The following is a 21,200-nucleotide window of genomic DNA, read 5'->3' on the forward strand; positions in this document are numbered from 1 at the left end:
CTCTCTTGCCTACAAGTCCAGGTCATGCCCCCCAGCTACTGCAGAGATATTTCTTCTCTCTGGCCTTTTCTTGCTGTGCCTCTCATCTCTAACCAGAACACCACTGCCATTCACTTTTCATCGCCCTGATATGTTGCTCTTCAAATCCCTACTTTGATTCCTACTACTTCTAGCACAAAATTCCACTGTAAGACTCGGGATGGTTGAAACTGTCAATTTTGATTTCTTTCCATTTTTCATTTTTCTAGTGTTCAGGTCTTCACATTTCTGCATCGCTTTGCTTTTTTATATATAAAAATTCTCATCCCTATTTTAGTGTGAATCTCTCCTAATATAAATATTTTGTATGCAATTTTCTCAAATAGGCACATTTTTTTACAAGTAGTTTCCCCTAATACAATGCATATTTGTATTTTATTTTCACTAATACGTGCATGTTGAGAGCCAGTGTGGTGTAGTGGTTAAGAGCGGTGGACTCGTAATCTGGTGAACCACGTTTGCTTCCCTGCTCCTCCACATGCAGCTGCTGGGTCACCTTGGGCCAGTCACACTTCTCTGAAGTCTCTCAGCCTCACTCACCTCACAGAGTGTTTCTTGTGGGGGAGGAAGGGAAAGGAGATTATTAGCTGCTTTGAGACTCCTTAAGGGGAGTGAAAGGTGGGATATCAAGTCCAAACTCTTCTTCTTCTTCTTCTTGTGCCCATTGCTTGACTGGAGACTTTGCATCACAAAATTCAGAGAAGTGCAAATTTCACAGGATGGTTCCGTTTCAGAGTCATCCCTGCTAATAGATGTGAAGTTGGCAAGGAATTGATGCATGTGAGAGAAAGAGAGGGGAAGAAAAACACTTCTAGGTTGTGGCACCTGGTCCATGGAACAGAATCCGAAGACTACAGTGGTGCCCCGCAAGACGAATGCCTCGCAAGACGAAAAACTCGCTAGACGAAAGGGTTTTGCGGTTTTTGAGCTGCTTCGCAAGACGAATTTCCCTATGGGCTTGCTTCACAAGACGAAAACATCTTGCGCTTTTTGCAAGTTTGTTTCCTTTTTCTTAACACCGTTAATACAGTTGCGACTTGACTTCGAGGAGCAACTCATAGAACGCGGTGTGGTAGCCTTTTTTGATGTTTTTGGCGATTTTTGAAGCTTTTCCAAAACTTTTCCGACACCGTGCTTCGCAAGACAAAAAATTCGCTAGATGAAAAAACTCGCGGAACGAATTAATTTCGTCTTGCGAGGCACCACTGTATTCTACCTGGCTCCTTCTTTGTTTGCTTTAAAGCATACAGCAAGCCCACAACTTACACACATTTAATTTGTGGGCATTCAGCTTTATGTGCCTGGCAAAAATTAAAAATGAATTTAAAAAGGGGGTAGGCATCTGGTAAAAAAGACTCTGATTTTGGCTTTAGGAGTGATCCCTGGAACTTAACACATGTTTTATGTCAGCATGGATTTGGTTAGTTAAGGACTTATACTATCGCTGTTCCTTGGTGCTGTGGTCTAAACCACTGAGCTTCTTGGGCTTGCCGATCAGAAGGTCGGCGGTTTGAATCCATGCAACGGTGTGAGCTCCCGTTGCTCTGTCCCAGCTCCTGCCAACCTAGCAGTTCGAAAGCAGCCAGTGCAAGTAGACAAGTAGATACAGCTGTCGTGGGAAGGTAAACGGCATTTCTGTGCGCTCTGGCTTCCGTCACAGTGTTCCGTTATGCCAGAAGCAGCTTAGTCATGCTGGCCACATGACCCAGAAAGTGACTGTGGGCAAAAGCCGGCTCCCTCAACCTGAAAGCGAGATGAGCGCCGCACCCCATAGTCACCTTTGACTGGACTTAAGCATCCAAGGGTCCTTTATCTTTTACCTTGTTCCTTGTTGGGATTTAGGGCTACTATTTCAGTGTTGCTATACATTACTGCTGTTATTTTTGGATTTATATATTTTAGGATGCAATCCTTTACCCACTGACAGAGTAAGCAGACTGAACTCAAAGGGGCTTACTTCTGAGTAGCCATGACAGAGCTAATAATTTAGGTTGTTACTGTATCTTTTCATTTGAAAAACACTTCCTTTTGTCTGAACCTTGTGCTTGTTTTTGCCTTTGTAAAAAATATATTGCAGGCATGCATTTGACAGCAATCATGAGCCTGTCCCACAAGCAGGTTGTGGCAAACCGACCATTCCTCTTTATCCTGAGACATAACTCGACAGGTAAATGGATAAGCGATGTATTTATTGTTACATTTGATTCAATGTATTGTTGTTTATTAGAGGGTTGGTTGGTAAGGGTTTGGAAGTTAAAGACCATTGTCCTAAACCACTTCTCAGCAGGTGAAGACATTAGCTTTTTTCAGACCTTCTCCTCTGATATGTACGTCCATCAGTGTGTGTGTGTGTGTGTGTGTGTGTGTGTGTGTGTGTGTCTAGGTCTGTCTGTTTGTCTGTACAGCAGTGGCGTAGCGTGGGTTGTCAGCACCCGGGGCAAGGCAAGTAATTTGCGCCCCTTAACCCGTGGATTTGCGCCCCCTAACCCGTGGATTTGCCCTAACCCCAGATGTTGCGCCCGGTGCGGTTGGCCCCCCCTGCACCCCCCACGCTACGCCACTGCTGTACAGTGCTCTTGTATTCAGGTTCTGCTTTCAGGTTTCATCTGTGAGTACAGGACGCAGGACTAGATAGGCCATAGCTCTTATTATGCTCAGGTGGGCTCCTCACAGAATTTAGAGCCCTGATTGTGTCTGTTGGGTTCTGTTGTTGTGATAGAAACTGGATTGGTTTAGGTGACCAATGAATTTTTTGACCCTCCTGATTTTCCTATGAGCTTTGTTTGTTTGTTTGTCTGCTTCCATTCCCAGCTGGAGAGAGGAGTTTAATTGGCAGTGCCAGTGTGGAACCATGGTTAAGTCAGCTCAGGGCAGTTTCATACATTATGAAGCCACAAACCAGGCGACTCACTGAATATACACTTGACAGGAAGCTGCAGCCAGCAAATCCTAGCTCCTTGACCTTTATGATACACATTTTTGAGGCATTCATCTTTTACAAGTTTAGGCTTTTGAAGAAGGTTTGAAGAGTCCCTCAGTAAGGGAGTTTGCCCAGACCCTAGGGCAAAGGCAACACCAATATGGCACTGGCAACTGTAGGTGCACATGTGTCCTTGGAGGCTTTTGCTGGTACCCACCTGGTCCCGTCCTGTCCTCAAGATGAAGTTTTGCAGTGTGTTCTGGGTGGCTGGGTATGTGTGCAGTACCCAAAAAAGTTCCCCCTAAATTGCAAATGTTCCCACAGGCCCAACAAGATTGGCAACTTTTCCCACAGAATCAACTACTCCAGGCAATCCTGTCATAGAAGTTACAGGAAGTAAGGAGGAATAGGCAGTTAAACTGCTACAATATCTATTACTGTTTCTTGTAAAAGCAGTAGAAATGCACATTACTATTTTATGATCTTGGCTAAAACCAAACTGTCTAAATTTACCTGCTGCTTTAAATTGAGGATTAGGAAATGGGGCACCTCGTTTTCAGGAAATAACAGTGGCTGAATGCAAAAGAGAAATCACTGTTATTTTAAGCAATTACACAATCAGGACTTTTGTCCCCGGACCCCACTGTAACTAAGCCTAAGTAGGAGCCACTGAAATAATTGTAATTTTTTTTCTCCTGTTTACCCCACCCATCCTTTCCTTCCCTCTCCTCTGCTGTTTTCCTGATTGTGTATTTTTTAGATTGCAAACCACTTGGGGCAGAGACTTGTTCTCTCATTCTTTGAAATCTGTCACAAACACTGATATATTAATGATGATAAAAATAATAGTAATTTCTAAAACCTACTGTCTTATGTGACATGATTTCACATCCAGCCTGGGACCAACATTATCTGACTCCATTTAAGGGCTGGCTGCAGGTGGGTTTTTTTTTTTTAAGAACTGTCCATTCGTGGGTTAGTTACTACATCAGGGATGGGCAACCTGCCCCCTACATTGCTGGACTAAAAATCCCATCATCTCTTGCCATTGGCATGGGCTCATGGGAACTGGAGTCCAACAACACTTGGAGGGCCAAAGGCTCCTCACCCCTGCCCTATATCACCCCCCCCCAAACAGAAGCTGTGGGTCTCTGAACAGACCCTGCAGCCAGACAGCTGCCATGGGAACATTATCCATAGGAAAATATAGGGGAGAAAATCCATTCTTTATTGGCTCCATAACATTTAACAACCTGTTCTTAAGTAAGGTGTGAGGGTTTGGGGGATTTGCATTACTGTTTTATGCTCCCTGCTGAAATCAAACTGTCTCAAAGTAACCCGCTGCTTTAAATTGAGGATTAGGATGAGTGGCAGCTCATTTTCAGGAAATAATAGTGACTGCAATAAAGAAGGGAAATTACTGTTATTTTTAGCAATTACACAATCAGTATTTTTTTCTGTTACGGCAACTTTCGTATTGAATTACTGATAATTTGTCATCGCAATGGCAGACAGGCTTTATCAAAGCTCTTGGTAACCTTGCCGCAACGGAATTAGAGCCTTGGGAATCACGGTGGTGTCTAAATTCTAATTTGGCATGTAAAAATGAAACGTATTTAAAATTGTTGCCTCCAAATGGTGGCGAGAGCAGGATAGCCTCACTGGCAAAAGAAGCATTTTAGCTTGATGACCTACCTGTGAGGTACCAGTCAATCTATCTATACCCTACCTTTCTTCCAAAGGGTTCAAGGTAGCGTAAATGCCCCTCCCCCTTCCAATTTCATCCTCACAACAACCCTGTGAGGATGCTTATGGGCTAAGAAGCAGTGACAGGACCAATGTCAGCCAGTGAGCTTCCTGGCCAATCAGGGATTCGGTCTCGCAGGTCTGAGGCTCTAACCACTACACCGCACTTCCAACCTCCTACATCAGTGCTGGATCCAGGTGTCTTTTTGAGAGGGTGGGGCTTTGTGCAAGATGCCCATAGTGGGCCTTCCCTCTGAATGTGTTCCCCTCCTCTTTGTCCCTTCTGCCTATTTGCTTGTCTTCGTCCTCTGCTCTCAGTGCATACCAGCTGAGCTTGAGGCAACTGGAAGATGTGTCTCCATATATATTTTTTTGCTCTTGTTGCTGCTTGCACGCTGAGAGAGGGCACATCAACAAGCAGCGAAGGATCTGGACTAGTAAGCGTCCATCCTTGACACCAGCCCTGCTCCTTCTGAGGACTTTTAATCTGTAAGCAGACTGTCTTTTTAAGGTTTAAAAGACCCAAGGGGCAGGTTGAGGCTTGAGCCAGAAAACATCTGGCATGAGCCAAGTAGTTTTGCAAAGTCTCTGTGGCTCAAGGATCGGTGAGTCCATATGTGGGAACACCTGATATTCCTGCAGCCAGGGTGTGCCCAGCTTGAGGACATGGATAACAGCAATCAAGTAGTGCATACATTTTGTGAAACAAAACAAAACAACAAATAGAATTGCATAGATCTGAACAACGACAACAAAAAGAGATGGAAAATAAAATAAAGTGAGTTGAAAACGGTCTGCTGTGAAAGGCATGCGTGGGTAGGGGTCCTGCTCCTTTAATGCTAGGAGCAAACTCAAGTCTCCCTTGGCAACTGCTTCCAATAATAAATACAAATCCTTCTAGGTCTGTCTTGCGCCAAACTCCCCAGGGTATTTTATTTTTTTGGACAGCTCTGAGTTGCCCCACAAATAGAACACTGGCAGCAGCCAGGAGAGGAAAGGAGGGGGGGATTCGAGCTGAAAAAGAGAAGAAAAGCGTTGTGTGTTTTATACAACTTGTGATACTGCAAACTGTTTTCACGTGCACATTGTGCGCAGAGAGGGGAAAGGGCCACAGGAGGGACTCAAAGCTGCATTCTGTTAAATACCTTAATTGTCTTACTTGCATATATCTCCTAAGAGAATTCTAGGGATCTTAAGAGGTAGTAGTAGTAGTAGTAGTAGTAATAATAATAATAATAATAATTTTTATTTATACAGTGGTACCTAGCAAGACGAATGCCTCGCAAGACGAAAAACGCACAAGACAAAAGAGTTTTCTGTTTTTTGAGTCGTTCCACAAGACGAATTTCCCTATGGGCTTGCTTCGCAAGACAAAACGTCTTGCGAGTTCTTGCGAGTTTGTTTCCTTTTTCTTAAAGCCGCTAAGCCGCTAATAGCCGCTAAGCCACTAATAGCCGTGCTTCGCAAGACGAAAAAACCGCAAGACGAAGAGACTCGCGGAACGGATTAATTTCATCTTGCGAGGCACCACTGTACCCTGCCCTCCCCAGCCAAGGCCGGGCTCAGGGCAGCTAACAAGCAATAATAAAAACAAATTGAATGAATACAACTTAAAAAACAAGATTAAAATACAACTTAAAAAAACAAGATTAAAATACAACTTAAAAAAAAAGATTAAAATACAACATTAAAATATTGAAAGATTAAAATATTAAAATGCAGCCTCATCACAGGATGAGAAGGAAAAAGAAAGAGGGGGAGGGAATCAAATTGGCTCCAAGCCAAAGGCCAAGCGGAACAACTCTGTCTTACAGGCTCTGCGGAAAGAAATCAGATCCTGCAGGGCCCTGGTCTCATGAGACAAAGCGTTCCACCAGGCCGGGGCCAGTGTTGAAAAGGCCCTGGTAAGACCTTAGCTTCCTTCAGACGCTGCTTGCATTATTTGGGTTAACCTGAGGCTGAAGTGAACTGAAAAGGAAGAGGCAGAGCCCCTGAATAAATCAGGAGTAAAACCATTATTGCAGCCTAATCATTGGCGCAGGATAGAAATACATTTTTAAAAAACAATGCACAATAAGATATTTTTTAAAAAAATATTCTAGTGTTGACTATACTCCCAAAAGATGTCACCTTTGTCAGGTATGTCAAAACATTTCTTTGACATGTGCTGAGGAAACATCGCAGAAGGATTAAAATGGAAAATAGCTTCATTATCTTACACCGCAATCCCACACTCAGTTGTAAGTTCTGTTTAACTCTAAAAGGACTTGCTCCCAAGTAACTGCACATAGGATCACAGTCTTTTGGGCGAAGGCTGAAAAGACCGTAAAGCATGATCATGTCTTGCTTGTGCAATTCCAACCTTGTATGGTTGAAAGTCGGTTGGTTGAAATCCTGCAAATTAATTGCACACAAGGTGGAGAGCTTAAAAGCTCCTTCGGTGCCAGTGACACACACCTTAGTTACACCCTGTTTGGATTACAGTAGATCAGAATTGTTGTAATTGGATCAATCAAGATCAGGGAAGCAGGAAGAAATAAAAACTGTGTACCCTGAAATTCAGCACAAGGGAAGTCACTCAAAATTGTTTAATTTGGTATTTGAGTAATTGGCCTTCTCATTGTATTGTAATTTGGTATTGTGATACCAAATTTTTATTGGCTTTTGGCTTTTATTGGATTGTGGTAATTGAAAATTAATAAAAAAATATTATATGGATTACAGTAATGCACTCTGCATGGATCTGCCTTTGAAAAGTGCACAGAAACTTCGACCTGCTCAAAGAGCTGTAGCCAGAGTGTTGATCGGAACTGGTCATAAGGAGCAGACGACTCTCTTGCTACAACAGCTCCACTAGCTACCTGTCTGTCTCTGAGCACAATTCAAAGCACAGCTTAGGTCCAAGCTATCCAGACTTCTCTCCCTAGGGAAGCTAGACTGGCTCCCTCCTTGTCCTTCTGCTGGCAAGTGAAGACTTTCTTGTTCCAACAGGCCTTTGGGAATTGACTGCTAAATAAAAATTTATTATTATTAGCCTGACTCCTCCTTTGGCAATCTTCACAGAACTCTAACTCAATGGTTGCCATCAATTTGATTTGAATTAATTTTATAATGAAATGATTTTAGAATGTTGTATTATTTTATTGTTGTTAGCCACCCTGAGCCCGGCTTTGGCTGGGGAGGGCGGGATATAAATAAATTATTATTATTATTATTATTATTATTATTATTATTATTATTATTATTATTATCATCATCATCATCATCATCATCATCATCATCATCATCAAAGGGCTGGTGCCATGCTGTTTTTATTCTAATAATCTGTACGTTTTAAATAGATGTTATATATTTTTAATTCCATCAATGTTTAACTATATTTTAATGACTGATTTTTCTGGTTTTAGCAGTTTTTGTTTTTATCTGTAAGCCACCTTGAATCCCATCAGGGAAGGAGGTTGGGTATAAATAAATATATATTGATAATAATTATAAGGCAGGCACCATCAGGCAAATAACTATCCCTCAGTCTCAGCCCTTCCACCTGTGACAAACCAATAACAATTCAGGGCTGTGGAAATGACCATGGGTTGTGTCCAGTGCTACACTTACTCAGAGTAGAGCCACTGAAGTCAATAGACATATGGCCAACTTAGGTCCATTCATTTTAGTGCAGCTACTCTGAGGAAAACTTTGTTGGATAAAACCCAATGAACATGCAGTGCTTGGAGCATAGCTGTCAACTTACAGATTTGAAAATAAGGGACCAGCAGCCTCGAAAATAAGGGATCAGCAGCCAAAATAAGGGATTTTCAGAACATAGGTATGTTCGACTTCTGAGCCCCCCGAGCCAAAGGCAGAAAGCCCAGCCAGCAGCCAAACAAAGCCTCAAGCGGTGGTTCCCACAGTGCAGCAACCCGGCAAAGGGAATGCAGCAAGGAAAACCACCGTCACCTCTCCGCTGGGAAGCGCTGAGCAAAGGCGAGTCCCCAGGCAACGCGGCCGATTTGATTGGCACAAGGCATGCAAGCTCCACCCCCCAGTCGTTCTTAGACTTCTTATTGGGTGAGCAACGCAGCCAAGCAACACAGTTGGAGCCTCCCTCCTCCCTGGCCGGCAGGGAGGGAGGGAGAGGAGCTGCTTCCTTTGAAATCTGGGAGATTTAAGGGACATCATCAATAAGGGACAGCAGCGGGACACTGCGCTGGGATAAGGGACTTTCCCGTCAAATAAGGGACGGTTGACAGCTATGGCTTGGAGCCATTGAGAAAAGTGCAGCATAAGCACTCATGACTGATTGTGAGATGCTGTGATTTTTATTTGTTACAAGTGGTTTTGCGTAGTGCCCACATAGGCACTAGAACAGAGGTCAGCAAGCTTTTTCAGCAGGGGGCAGGTCCACTGTCCCTCAGACCTTGTGGGGGACCTGACTATATTTTGAAAAAAAAAAAATGAACAAATTCCTATGCCCCACAAATAACCCAGAGATGCATTTTAAATACAGTGGATGCTCAGGGTGCGAATGTGATCCGTGCGGGATGCACGTTCGCAACCTGCAGCGGTGCGTCTGTGCATGCACAAAGCGCGATTTAGCACTTCTGCGCATGCGTGACCCCCGAAGCCCGGAAGTAACCCATTCTGGTACTTCCGGGTTTTGGCAAGTCTGTAATCCAAAAAAACGCAACCTGAAGCGTCTGTAACTCAAGGTATGGCTGTAAAAGGACACATTCTACTCGTGTAAAAACACACTGACTGTCCATGGGCCGGATTTAGAAGGTGATTGGTCCGGATCCAGCCCCTGGGCCTTAGTTTGTCTACCTATGTGCTTGAAGGTCAGGTTAGAAATGTCCAGATAAACATAATGAAAATGAAATTATTGCAATTGTTTGGAAGTTCCCATCTGAATAACCTTTTCTCTGCCTTCCACTCAGGGTCCATTGTATTTATGGGGAAGCTGGCCAATCCTGACACGCAGTCGCAAAAGAGAAGAGACAGAGACTCCCTTTAAAAAGTAATAAAAATCACACTAAGGTCACATGTGCTTTGAGGGGGAGATGGAAGTGTGGTTTCTTTTAATGCTGTTGCCTGCCGAATAGTCTCTCTGCACCTCATATAGCAAGGTTGAATAAACCATTTCTGCAAGTACTGTTCGTCTCTAGCTTCTCTGTAAATTATTTTATGTACTTTGGATGCTCTCAAGTACTCCAGGTAATTATAGAAGATTCGTAAAGTGGATATTTGAAAGGAACGATGTGCACTTCAAGAAGCAGCTATATACAAGAGAACGTATTGTTTCTGATCTAAACCATAAAAGGAAAAAGAGAAAAACAATTCTCATGCATTTCTAAGTTCTCATGGAAATTTTCAAATGGCAAGCTTTTCCATTTTGATTGCACCTTGACAGTTATTGCTTCAGCCTACGTGCTGCTCGGCTTTGCTAGCAAACGGGTAAGAAATAAAAACAAAATCCTTCAATCCATTGGCAATGACGAGATAAACAAAAAGGAGATTTTGAAAAAGAATATACTGTTACTATTTCTGCATTTTTTTAAAAAAAACCAAGAAAACAAAGTATATGTGGATTTTGAATCCATGCTACAAAACTTTTCTTTTCGCTGTCTTTGATAACCGCAGGGTCTATTTTCCTTCAGCTTTCTTGGGCTGGGACCATGTTTGAAGAAGCCCTGGAAAATAATTGACACTCAGGCCTGCCTAGCAAGACCATGGTTTATCTTGCCAAAGTAAGATTACAAAAGGGTGGGTGATGGGGCTTGGATGAACATCATGATTTGATTTTTTATACCTGGAGGTTAGCAGAGCATAGACAACAGAAGGCTATATCTGTCCAGTTGGGCCACCTGCCCAAGTTGATGGAAGACATTCTGCACCACCAATACCGCCTGAGCCTTAAGCGACAGCCATGGATCCTCTAAGCTGCATCCCTGCTCCTTCAGAGAGAGTAACCCCATCAAGAGCAGGCAACCTGACATCCATGTGGTCTAGGGAACCACGTAACTCATAGTCTTATCTGGATGAAGCCTCAGCTTGTGGCTCTTGTCCAGTCCACTACAGAGGCAAGACGACAGTCCAGCACACCCACTGCCACACTGGCAGATGTTGCATTTGGGGCAAGCAGTGTTGCTCACACCTGTACTAAGAAGGGAAGCAGCAGGTGAAGTACCTGCAGAACCGCCATCTTTCTTTCCCCAGGAAGCTCCTGGATCCCAGAGGTAGAGTAATGCAGACAGCCAGGTGCTTCTCACTACTTCTCAGTCCCTAAACAAGTTTATTTTATTTCTTTAAAGGAGATGTTGCTGTTAGCCTGTGGGTCCTAGCATTTCCCCTGCCATACCAGGTGTTGGCGCTGGGCCTAAAAGCAAAAGATTCTACCCGCCTACCTGCCACTCTCTTACCTACCCCCTTTTCTCTCAGCCTAATAACTCTGCAACTGGGTGATTTGGTGCTTTCTCTGGCAAGCTGTTGCTTCCTCCGCTCGCACTGAAATACGGTGGTGTCTAATAAATAAGATTTAATTGATTTGACTGATCATTGCGTTCCTGCATCATTTACACATTTTATTATTCTAGTCTCAGTGTTTTTTTTTAAAGGGCTGCACACATGCTCAACTAATGCATGATGAAGCAGCAGGATCTGTATTCTGCATAAGACGTTATCCTGTTTTTAAAGTATGTTTCCCCTTATAGCTGGCCGTTTGTTAACACAGCCAAGTGTGAAGCAGGCATGATCCCAAGCTGTGTACAAATCGCTCTTCAGAGAGCACAGGTCATCACAAGTCCAGGCAGATATGACCTGTTTCTTCTTTGGGTCTGACTTCTTAAAACGCTGTGCTGTGCTACACAGCCTCTTTCATTTTGGCATGGCATGCCAGTATCTAAACTTTCTGAGCAGGCAGCCAAGTTGTGGCTATCAGCATTTCCCCCCAAGATAATCTGCTAAACAGTCATCAGCAGCAATAACGTGGACAATGTGATTCTAGCAACAGTGCACTGTCTGCAGTTCTGTGCTCTTCCGTAATGATTTTATGTATACATAAAATCCAAAATTCTTGGGGAACCAGAGACGTTTCTCTGATATCCGTTGCACTGAATCAGCAGCAGCAGCTGCTAGCAATGTCCATTAACACTTCTTTATATATTAACGTTTAATCATGGAAAGCCTCATTCGCTGGAGGATGCTAATGAGGGAAATTTATTTATAGTATATTCTCTTTATTCAAAGATACTCAGGCCTTATGCTGACTGGGTCTGTCCATGGCTATGATATAACAGATAGGAAACGGATTTGATCCTGGAATGTCCCGCTTTTCCTTAGGATGTCGCTATTTTTATTGGAGAAATGTTGGAGGGTATGGAGTTATCTGACCCCCCCCAAGCCATCTGGAGGTAGCCCTGTATAGGCAGGTTTTTAAATGTTTAATGTTTTATTATGTTTTTATATATGTTGGAAGCCACCCAAAGTGGCTGGGGCAACCCAGTCAGATGGGCGGGGTATAAATAGTAAAAAATAATATTATGGAATAGGACATCCCTATTTTCATTGGAGAAATGTTGGAGGGTATGAAACGAAAGTTTGGGAACTATAAGCCACAACTGTACAGTGGTACCTCGGATTAAGAACTTAATTCGTTCTAGAGGTCCGTTCTTAACTTGAAACCATTCTTAACCTGAAGCACCACTTTAGCTAATGGGGCCTCACGCTGCTGCCGCACGATTTCTGTTCTCATCCTGAAGCAAAGTTCTTAATCCGAGGTACTATTTCTGGGTCTGTAACCTGAAGCATCTGTAACCTGTGGAGTCTGTAACCAGAAGCGTCTGTAACCTGAGGTACCACTGTACCATACATTTAAAGGACTGTTGTGCCACTTTAACAGTCATGGTGTCCACCAAAGAATCTTGGGAACTGTCATTTATTAAGGGTGGTGAGAGTTATTAGGAGACCCCAGTTGCCCTCATAGAGCCCCAATTCCCAGAGTTCCCTGGGAAGTGGGGTTCATTGTTCAACCACTGTGTGAGTTGCCAGGATTTTTTGAGCGAAGCCATGGTCGTTACAGTGGTATAATGGTGCTTTCAATGTATGGTTACCCGTTGCCTTGCAGGACATATTCTGGAGAAGAAAAGGCTAAGGAGTAAACCCTACACAAATCTGGAGTGGAGTCCCTAGCAGTGTTGGATGGTGTCTTCTGGCGACTCCTGCAGCCAAGTTGGTGCCAATGTTCCTTTGGACCACATCAGCGAGGCCAAGAGGTTGTTGTCTGGGCAGCCCAGGACCTCCATTCACACTACTCAGGCTGGCACCCCAAAGATGTCACTTTGGTGCTAAAAACAACACAGGGGGCAGCAGTTACGAATTATTGGTCTGCAGCCCACAGTAGGTGCCAAGCCTCTCTAATGGCTTGGCCTTGCCCCCAGAGGCACACTTCATTGCATTTCGAGACAGACAGATGCCAACATACATGGCATGGATGTGGCCATAGAGTCCAAATCCCTCTCCAGCCATTCTTAAAAGCTAACCATGGAGAAATACAATGCTGACTGCATTGAACCCACACCCTTGAACGTTGCCTGCAGAGCTTCTGAGGGAGACTTGTAAGTGCAACTGGGAAACCTGTGAGAGCCAGTGTGGTGTAGTGGTTAAGAGCGGTAGACTCGTAATCTGGGGAACCGGGTTTGCGTCTCCGCTCTTCCACATGCAGCTGCTGGGTGACCTTGGGCTAGTCACACTTCTCTGAAGTCTCTCAGCCCCACTCACCTCACAGAGTGTTTGTTGTGGGAGAGGAAGAGCAAGGAGAATGTTAGCCGCTTTGAGACTCTGTCGGGTAGTGATAAAGCGGGATATCAAATCCAAACTCTTCTTCTTCTGGTAAAAGTGCTTAGAAACCTGCTTGTCGAAGGGGCTAGCCAGGGCCTGTTTTCCCAAATGCTACACGTATATTAAAAGACAAGACAATCCCTGCTTTACAGGTTCACAATCTCAGATACATAATACATTACATGTGTTGCCATTGTTTAGGGGATTAACACATAATCTTGACACTTAGTTTTAAAAAATGGTATGTGTGTGTGTAGTTTGTTTTTATCAGTGTTTTTAATAGCTTTTTCAGGCTGTTTATTGTAAACTGCTCAGAGGTGTTTTGTTCTAGTAAGCATTGGGTGGGAGGGAGGAGGGAAGAGAAAAGCAAAGCATGGGAGCAGCTGCCGACCAATGAGGTCAAGTCGTTCTTCCTCTTGCCATGATATTCTTCTTGGCTCCCTGTCTGTGGCCCTAGGTCATGCTCTGCTTTGATTTTAGGCGGCGGTGATAGGGAGAAGATGTGGGAGGAAAAAAAGAGCAATTTAACCCTTACATGTCAAAATGTCCTATCTTCATTGGCAACTGGGGAAACCCAGCCAGGTGGGTGGGTAATAATAATAATAATAATAATAATAATAATAATAATAATAATAATAACAACAACAACACGAATGGGGAATGGATTGGGAAGACCACTGAAGTTTGTGGGAGCATGAAAAGACATGAACGAATGGCAGAGAGGGAGTCATCAACTGGGATGAATACGTGAGCAGCAAAATCCATTCTTCAAAGAAACTTGTCAGGGAAGGAAGGAATTTCCTGCTCAGGGTCTTCTCGGTGGCTACATCCAGACTTTGGGACCTTCCCAGGGAGACTTTCCTAGCTCCCTGTGCCAGCAAGTAAAGACCTTCCTGTTTAGACAGGCCTTCAACCTGCTGAGGCAAGGTGGGGGATTTCATTGTTGATGTTCCTCATTTGCTTTAATTCACTTGTTTTTTACCTGCTCCTGCTTGCAGCGATCGCCCTACTAATAAGCAGAGGTAGGCTTTGGGGTGCCTCTACCCCCTTTAAAGAGTATCAGTTGCAGATGCTGGACTATCCTGGGCTACAAGGCCACCTCCCTCTCTTTGATTCTGTGATATCTTTGCTCCTCAGAGCAGTCAGAATCTAGTTGTTTGGAGCCTTTGCAATTCTGCTTACATTTTAATAGCCAGGACAGGGTTTTTCACACTGGCAAAGATAAATTCATCACAGTCTGCCTAGTACTTAACAGATGAGTCGGTACAGAGGCAGAAATGTGCTGATCCAGGTTTTCACCAGGCTCTCGGAAGCTATTTTAGCCCCCCGCAAAATTGGAATGTACTTCCTTGCACTCATTAATCATGGCAGCTGAATGTGTAAAGGTCTAAAGTTCAGACCAGCCTTCTGAAGTTTGGGTAGGATGTTCTGTAGGAAATCTGCCCTTGTTCTCTGGATATCTTCTGTTAGCACAAAAACTCCTGTAACATAGAGAAATATATATATATATTCAAAAGAAGTATGATCTGGTAGTTTCTCTTCTTCCAGTTATTACAGTGAGGCATGGGCATGAGCAGGAGCGGGGTGCCCAGGCACACCCCAACGCTTCAGAAAACGGGGGATCAAAAGAAGCAGACAAACACAGGAAAAATAGAAAGACTGTACAGTGGTACCTAGGGTTGAAGCCGCTTCAGGTTACAGATGCTCCAGGTTACAGACTCCGCTAACCCAGAAATATTACCTCGGGTTAAGAACGTTGCTTCAGAACAGAAATCATGCTGCAGTGGCGTGGCAGCAGCGGGAGGCCCCATTAACTAAAGTGGTGCTTCAGCTTAAGAACAGTTTCAGGTTAAGAACGGACCTCCGGAACGAATTAAGTTCTTAACCCCGAGGTACGACTGTATCCAGAATGGATATGCAGCTTCTGCTTGCATCTGGACACAGTGGTGGAGTAATTGGTTTCCAGCGGCAGCAGTAAAGGAGGAGAAGGCGCTCTTTCCTCAACAGGCAGAAGCTGCAGAATGCCCATGCCAAGGGGACGCCTAAAATTTGGAGGAGTACTAAAAGTTATTTAAAGCTCAGCAACAAACCTGTCCCCACCTCCACCCCCCCAAAAAAAAACAGCCCAAGGAGGAAATATGTTCAGTAACCATGGAATGTCAAGTGCCAATTGGAAAAGAAAAAAAAAACAGGAAATTCAGGAGGTGGGAGAGACCGACTTGTCGGAGAAGTACACGGCCGGCAGATTGAGACCCTGAACAGCCCTGTTAGGAGGTGAGAATATATTTTTTCTTGCAAGTTCCACTGGTCAGCATAGGTTCTCTACTCAGCTTACTAAATCAGTTGTCTAGAGCATTGTGAACACGGGTAGGCAAACTAAGGCCAGGGGGCCAGATCCAGCCCAATCGCCTTACATGAGCAGAATGTGTCCTTTTATTTAAAATGCATCTCTGGGTTATTTGTGGGGCATAGGAATTTGTTCATTCCCCCCGCCTTCAAAATATAGTCCAGCCCCCCACAAGGTCTGAGGGACAGTGGACCAGCCCTGTGCTGAAAAAGTTTGCTGACCCCTGATTGTGAATTACGGCAGATATTCGCAGATTCTAGCTTTCCTTATTTCTGAATAAGATTATCTTTGCATTATCATATTGTATGTTTAGGATTAACCGTCTCTCTCTCTCTTTCTCTCTGTAGTCAGATATATAGTATCATAATGCGACTGTGTTGCACAGATGCCATCTTACAGAGCACTGACTAACAGCCGACTGCAGTGATTATATCCATAACCTTGGCCCCAATTGCCAAATGTAGCAGCCTAAAAAAAACCCCATTCAAAGTCAAAGCCATGTGTGTCCTGAGAAATCCCCAGCTGATGTGCAAAAGGCAGGCAACAGCTCATCTGCAAAGCATTGCAGGACCACATGAGGACATTTGCTTGCTGTTTCATTCCTCCCATGTAAGCCAATTCAAGGTGTCTTTCCTGATACTGAAAAGCCAGTGTTGGCTTGGTGCTCAGAGAACGACACTCCATAACAAAAAGAAGCTCTAGAATTAGGGACATTTAACCTGTGATTGTTGACAAGCTTCTGTTTCCAAAAAAGGAGAGATAACTTGGAAGGAAATGCCTCTTGGGCTATGACTGGGGAATTTGTGGCTCTCCATCAGACCCAGCCAACATGGCCAATGGTCAGGAATGATGGGAGATATGGTCCAACAGCACCCAGAGTGAAGGCTATTAACACAGGTCCTTCCTCACTATCACTCATTTTCACATAATGTTTCCAATAGCTTCTTTTATAGGCCAAAAAGGACACGGACACACACACACACACACACACACACACACACACACAAACAAACAAACACGGAACTCATTCTCTGAGTGCTGATCTTTATTATGCCAAAACAATACCCTCGATGAGTTATATCCTCATCTTATCCAGGTTGAGCTTCATACTGCTGTCCTCATCTCAGAGTCTATATCATTTAGCAGCATGTTGAAGTAAATACATTTTTTAAAAAAAGGTTTCTATCGGGTTGATCAGGCTCCCATTCCAGAGCTCTCCAAGAGTTATGCAAAGTTATTTTGCATTACCAGACATTACATCATTCATAATTTGATATTTTTTATGATGTCAGAGGTGGGCAAACACACAACAAGTGCATTCAGACATGAGGAATATGGTGCTATTTTTCCATATTATAATGCTAGTGTTTCTGTCCCATAGTCTAACGTTCTTTTCACACCGCAGTATCTGTTGTTTTATGGAACTGTGGCTTTTTGACCGATAGATCGGCATGACAGGCTACATTTCATTCACACTAGGGGGCGTGATGCGATGCAACAACAAATGTCACTGGACAATGTCATTACTCTCCCACCCTTTCGACATGTGTGTGTGTCTTTCCCCCCATGATAACAGCGCAGAACTCTATGCTGGTTGTTGTTGTTGTTGTTTAGTCGTTTAGTCGTGTCCGACTCTTCGTGACCCCATGGACCAAAGCACGCCAGGCACTCCTGTCTTCCAGTGCCTCCCGCAGTTTGGTCAGACTCATGTTTGTAGCTTCGAGAACAGTGTCCAACCATCTCGTCCTCTGTCATCCCCTTCTCCTTGTGCCCTCAATCTTTCCCAACATCAGGGTCTTTTCCAGGGAGTCTTCTCTTCTCATGTGGTGGCCAAAGTATTGGAGCCTCAGCTTCATGATCTGTACTTCCAGTGAGCACTCAGGGCTGATTTCCTTAAGAATGGATAGGTTTGATCTTCTTGCAGTCCATGGGACTCTCAAGAGTCTCCTCCAGCACCACATTTCAAAAGCATCAATTCTTCGGCGATCAGCCTTCTTTATGGTCCAGCTCTCACTTCCATACATCACTACTGGGAAAACCATGGCTTTTACTATATGGACCTCTATGCTGGTATATTACCCAAAATTTCATCACTTTTCTCTGGTGATTATCTGGGTTAAACTAGTTTTGGGTGGATTCCCCCCCCCCCGGCAATGACACAGAAATTAGCATTAAACTTGCACCGCAGTCCATTAGTTTTCCAGAAGTGGCTTTTATATCATGTGGAAGTTCAGATATAATGTGGAAATTAACAGTTAAGGGAACATTGAGGAAATGGAACAAGCTGCCATGTGAATGCAGCCAGCGTCTTAACAACAGGTCCTTTAACCGCTGCAAGCTTTCAGCACTGGCCAATACTCCTCTGGCAAATGAACCATTGCTCCTGCTGTGGGGAGAAAAAAATATCAAATCTGTGTCCTCCATTACATTCAGTGTTGTAGAGAACTTCTCAGGTGTGTGCTTCCTTCCTCTCCTCACACCCCTCCCTTCCGTTGCCTTAAATCTTTTCATCCCATCTCATCTAAAGATACCGGATAATTTGAAGACTTATTCGTAATTAATGGATACGATTACAATTAGGTGTGAAGAAACATAATGTCTTTGCTTCTAAGCAGGGATAAAACACACACACACACACACACACACACACACGGCTCAGATGGGAATGCCTTAAAATGAGCTTTCTTGGTGGTTCTTTTTAATCCTTGCCAAGAGAACAAGGGAAATTCACAGGAAGCCGCAGCTAATCTTGGTCATATTTCTTTTCCTGCTGTAAAAATACTGTCTTTTGTGTGTTGACGGCCCCTTTCCCCAATTTACCAACAGGTAATCTCATTCTGTTTGGTGATTCTGTTCGATAAGCCTCAATGTTATTACAAAATATAATCCATGGTAATGATAAACTAGACAGAAATTGGCTGCTGGGAAGCACATAGCTGTCACCACATAACTAGGTCTGTGCAGGGATCTCTCTGTCTTTGGGGATAGACTTATTGGAGGGAAAAACAGGCCTGCTTCAGGATACAGCCATCTTGCCAGTTCCAATGTGTATGTGTGGTTTTGTTGTTGTTTTTTAGTTTGTTTTCAAACAGAAGCTGAGCAGAAAATCCCTAAAAGCATATTTGGAAGCAGTAAAAGATCCTCACCCAAGTGCTGCCTTGTCTTCTTCATACAGCACATAGTTTGACTGCAGAACTTTCTCCAACAGGAAGTAGCGGTGGCCACCATTCTAGATGGCTTTCAAAGAGGTTGAGGCAAATTCATGGAGGATAAAGCCATCAATGGCTACTAGTCCTCATGATGACTGTGTTCTGCAGCAATGCTTCTTAATACAGTGGTACCTCGGGTTACGAACTTAATTTGTTCCAGAGGTCCGTTCTTAACCCGAAACCGTTATTAACCTGAGGTTTGCTTTCACTAATGGGGCCTCCCGCTGCCGCCATGCCACTGCCGTGCGATTTCCGTTCTCATCCTGGGGCAAAGTTCTCAACCCAAGGTACTACTTCTGGGTTAGCGGAGTTTGTAACCCGAAGTGTTTGTAACCCGAGGTACCACTGTACCTGCTGCCCCAGTGCCATGATGTTTTGGTGCCCACCGGAGACATTTTTGTTTCGGAAGACTTTCCTTTGTGACCCTATTTATGGAATGCTAATTGTACATCCATAGAAACATACAAACCATTTAATAGTTTTTAGGTCTTTTTGGAGGTCTTTTTGGTGTTTATTCCACTTTTGTCTTGAATACTGCTCCAGTGGCTTCATGCTAGGAAGCGGTTCATAAATTGGTTAAACCAGTGTTTTTTTTTTCCTTAAAAAATGTTTAGGGGTACTCTCATTTTGACTCAAGAAAACCACCATTTTCTAGTTCAAATTGGGAAAAATAAATACAGCAAATGGACAAAAGTACAAAGGTTCACAAAATGTTTAGGGGTATGCATACCCCTGTGCCTGCCCCCCAAGAAAAAAAGCACTGGGTTAAATGAACTAAATAAATATGGAGGGTAAAACGATAAAATACCACAAAAAGACAAGCAATAAAATTATCAATCCGTTACAATAAAGCAAAAGTAGTTACCAGTCTGTAGTAGTATACGTATCCTGAATTTTGCCATTCCAAAACATCACAAATAAACTCCACCATTCTATACATTTGTTAGACTGTTGGTTGTAATACATTCTTCTGTAATAAGTCAGTTCAGACAGAGTTCAGATGCATTCTCTATTTTATTCTACAATTCAAATAGATGTGGGACTGTATTCTTTTTAGATTGCACTTTACCCTTGTGGTGACGCATTGCTGTTGCTTTGTTGTTTGTTTATTTTCAATGTTAATAAAGCTTTTCTAAACCAAATATCACTGTCCGCTTCTTACAAGAATACTGGCCCCTGGAAATGAAATTATTGTGCTCTGCACCAGGGAATGTAAATGTATATACACGGCTAACCAGAGCTCAGCAAACTCCCAAGTCCTGCAGCTACATGGACTGAAAAAACCTCCCAGCGGGAGCTTCCCAAAGTACAAGCTAGGTAGAAAATAAATATTACAACATCCCATATTCAGGTAACTATCAAGCAGGGAGCTTCAAGGAGAGTTGAAGAAAATTACGCCGTGTTTGAACTGTCTTAATACGAGGAAGGGAAAGGGCCATTTAGCATGATGGTTTAATATGTGAGCACAGTTCCATTTGGAAGAATTATGGGGAACCTGGGGCCCTCCGGACATTATTAAACTACACATAGGGGTTTTCAGCTTTTTGGGGACGAGGGAACACATTTGGAATTTTGAGGAAGCACCAGTCACAAAGGGTCTGTTTTCATAGCTGTCAACCTTCCCTTTTTTTGTGGGAAATTCCCTTATTCCAGTGCCGTTTCCCGCTGCTTCCCACTGCTATCCCGGATTGTTAGATATCCCGTAGACTGTCCCCAGGACAGGTGAGGCTGCTGATCCCTTATTTTCAAGGGTGCTGATCCCTTATTTTCAAATCTGAAAGTTGACAGCTATGTCTGTTTTTGGGCAGGGGGCACGGCATAAGACAAAACAGCTGCTGCGCGGACATGGCAACACATGGGTGCTATGGGAGGGGAGTGTATCATAACACAAAATGGCTGCCACATCTAAAAGAGAAGAAAACGAGGACCATGGTGCAGCCATGCCACCACGCAACTTGGTGGTGGTGGTGGGGCGATCTACTTCAATCACTGCCACACTTACAGAGAGAAGCTATTTGCCCCTCTCTGCTGTTTATAACAGCAGACCCTCTGAGTTCCCCTTTTCCATGGACAGTCCTGGATTTACAGAAGCCATCCCTGTTTCTGATCT

The 21,200-nt window shown here is 43.7% G+C and overlaps 1 protein-coding gene and 1 long non-coding RNA gene across 3 annotated transcripts in view; one reads left to right on the top strand and one right to left on the bottom strand.

Annotated features, from left to right (window-relative positions):
* Nucleotides 1–9,816, top strand: part of SERPINI2 (serpin family I member 2) — a 48,173-nt gene extending 38,357 nt beyond the window's left edge. For both annotated transcript variants that reach the window (XM_081190474.1, XM_081190475.1), the window contains exons 8-9: nucleotides 2,117–2,206; nucleotides 9,637–9,816. In XM_081190474.1, the coding sequence (XP_081046600.1) occupies nucleotides 2,117–2,206; nucleotides 9,637–9,713 (167 nt within the window). In that variant the 3' untranslated portion in view covers nucleotides 9,714–9,816. The remainder of the gene's footprint in view (nucleotides 1–2,116; nucleotides 2,207–9,636) is intronic.
* Nucleotides 1–21,200, bottom strand: part of LOC308585209 — a 493,513-nt gene that overhangs the window by 315,359 nt on the left and 156,954 nt on the right. The window lies entirely within an intron of this gene.

This window comes from Podarcis bocagei, assembly GCF_964188305.1.
Source record: "Podarcis bocagei genome assembly, chromosome: 4".
Lineage (NCBI taxonomy): Eukaryota > Metazoa > Chordata > Lepidosauria > Squamata > Lacertidae > Podarcis > Podarcis bocagei.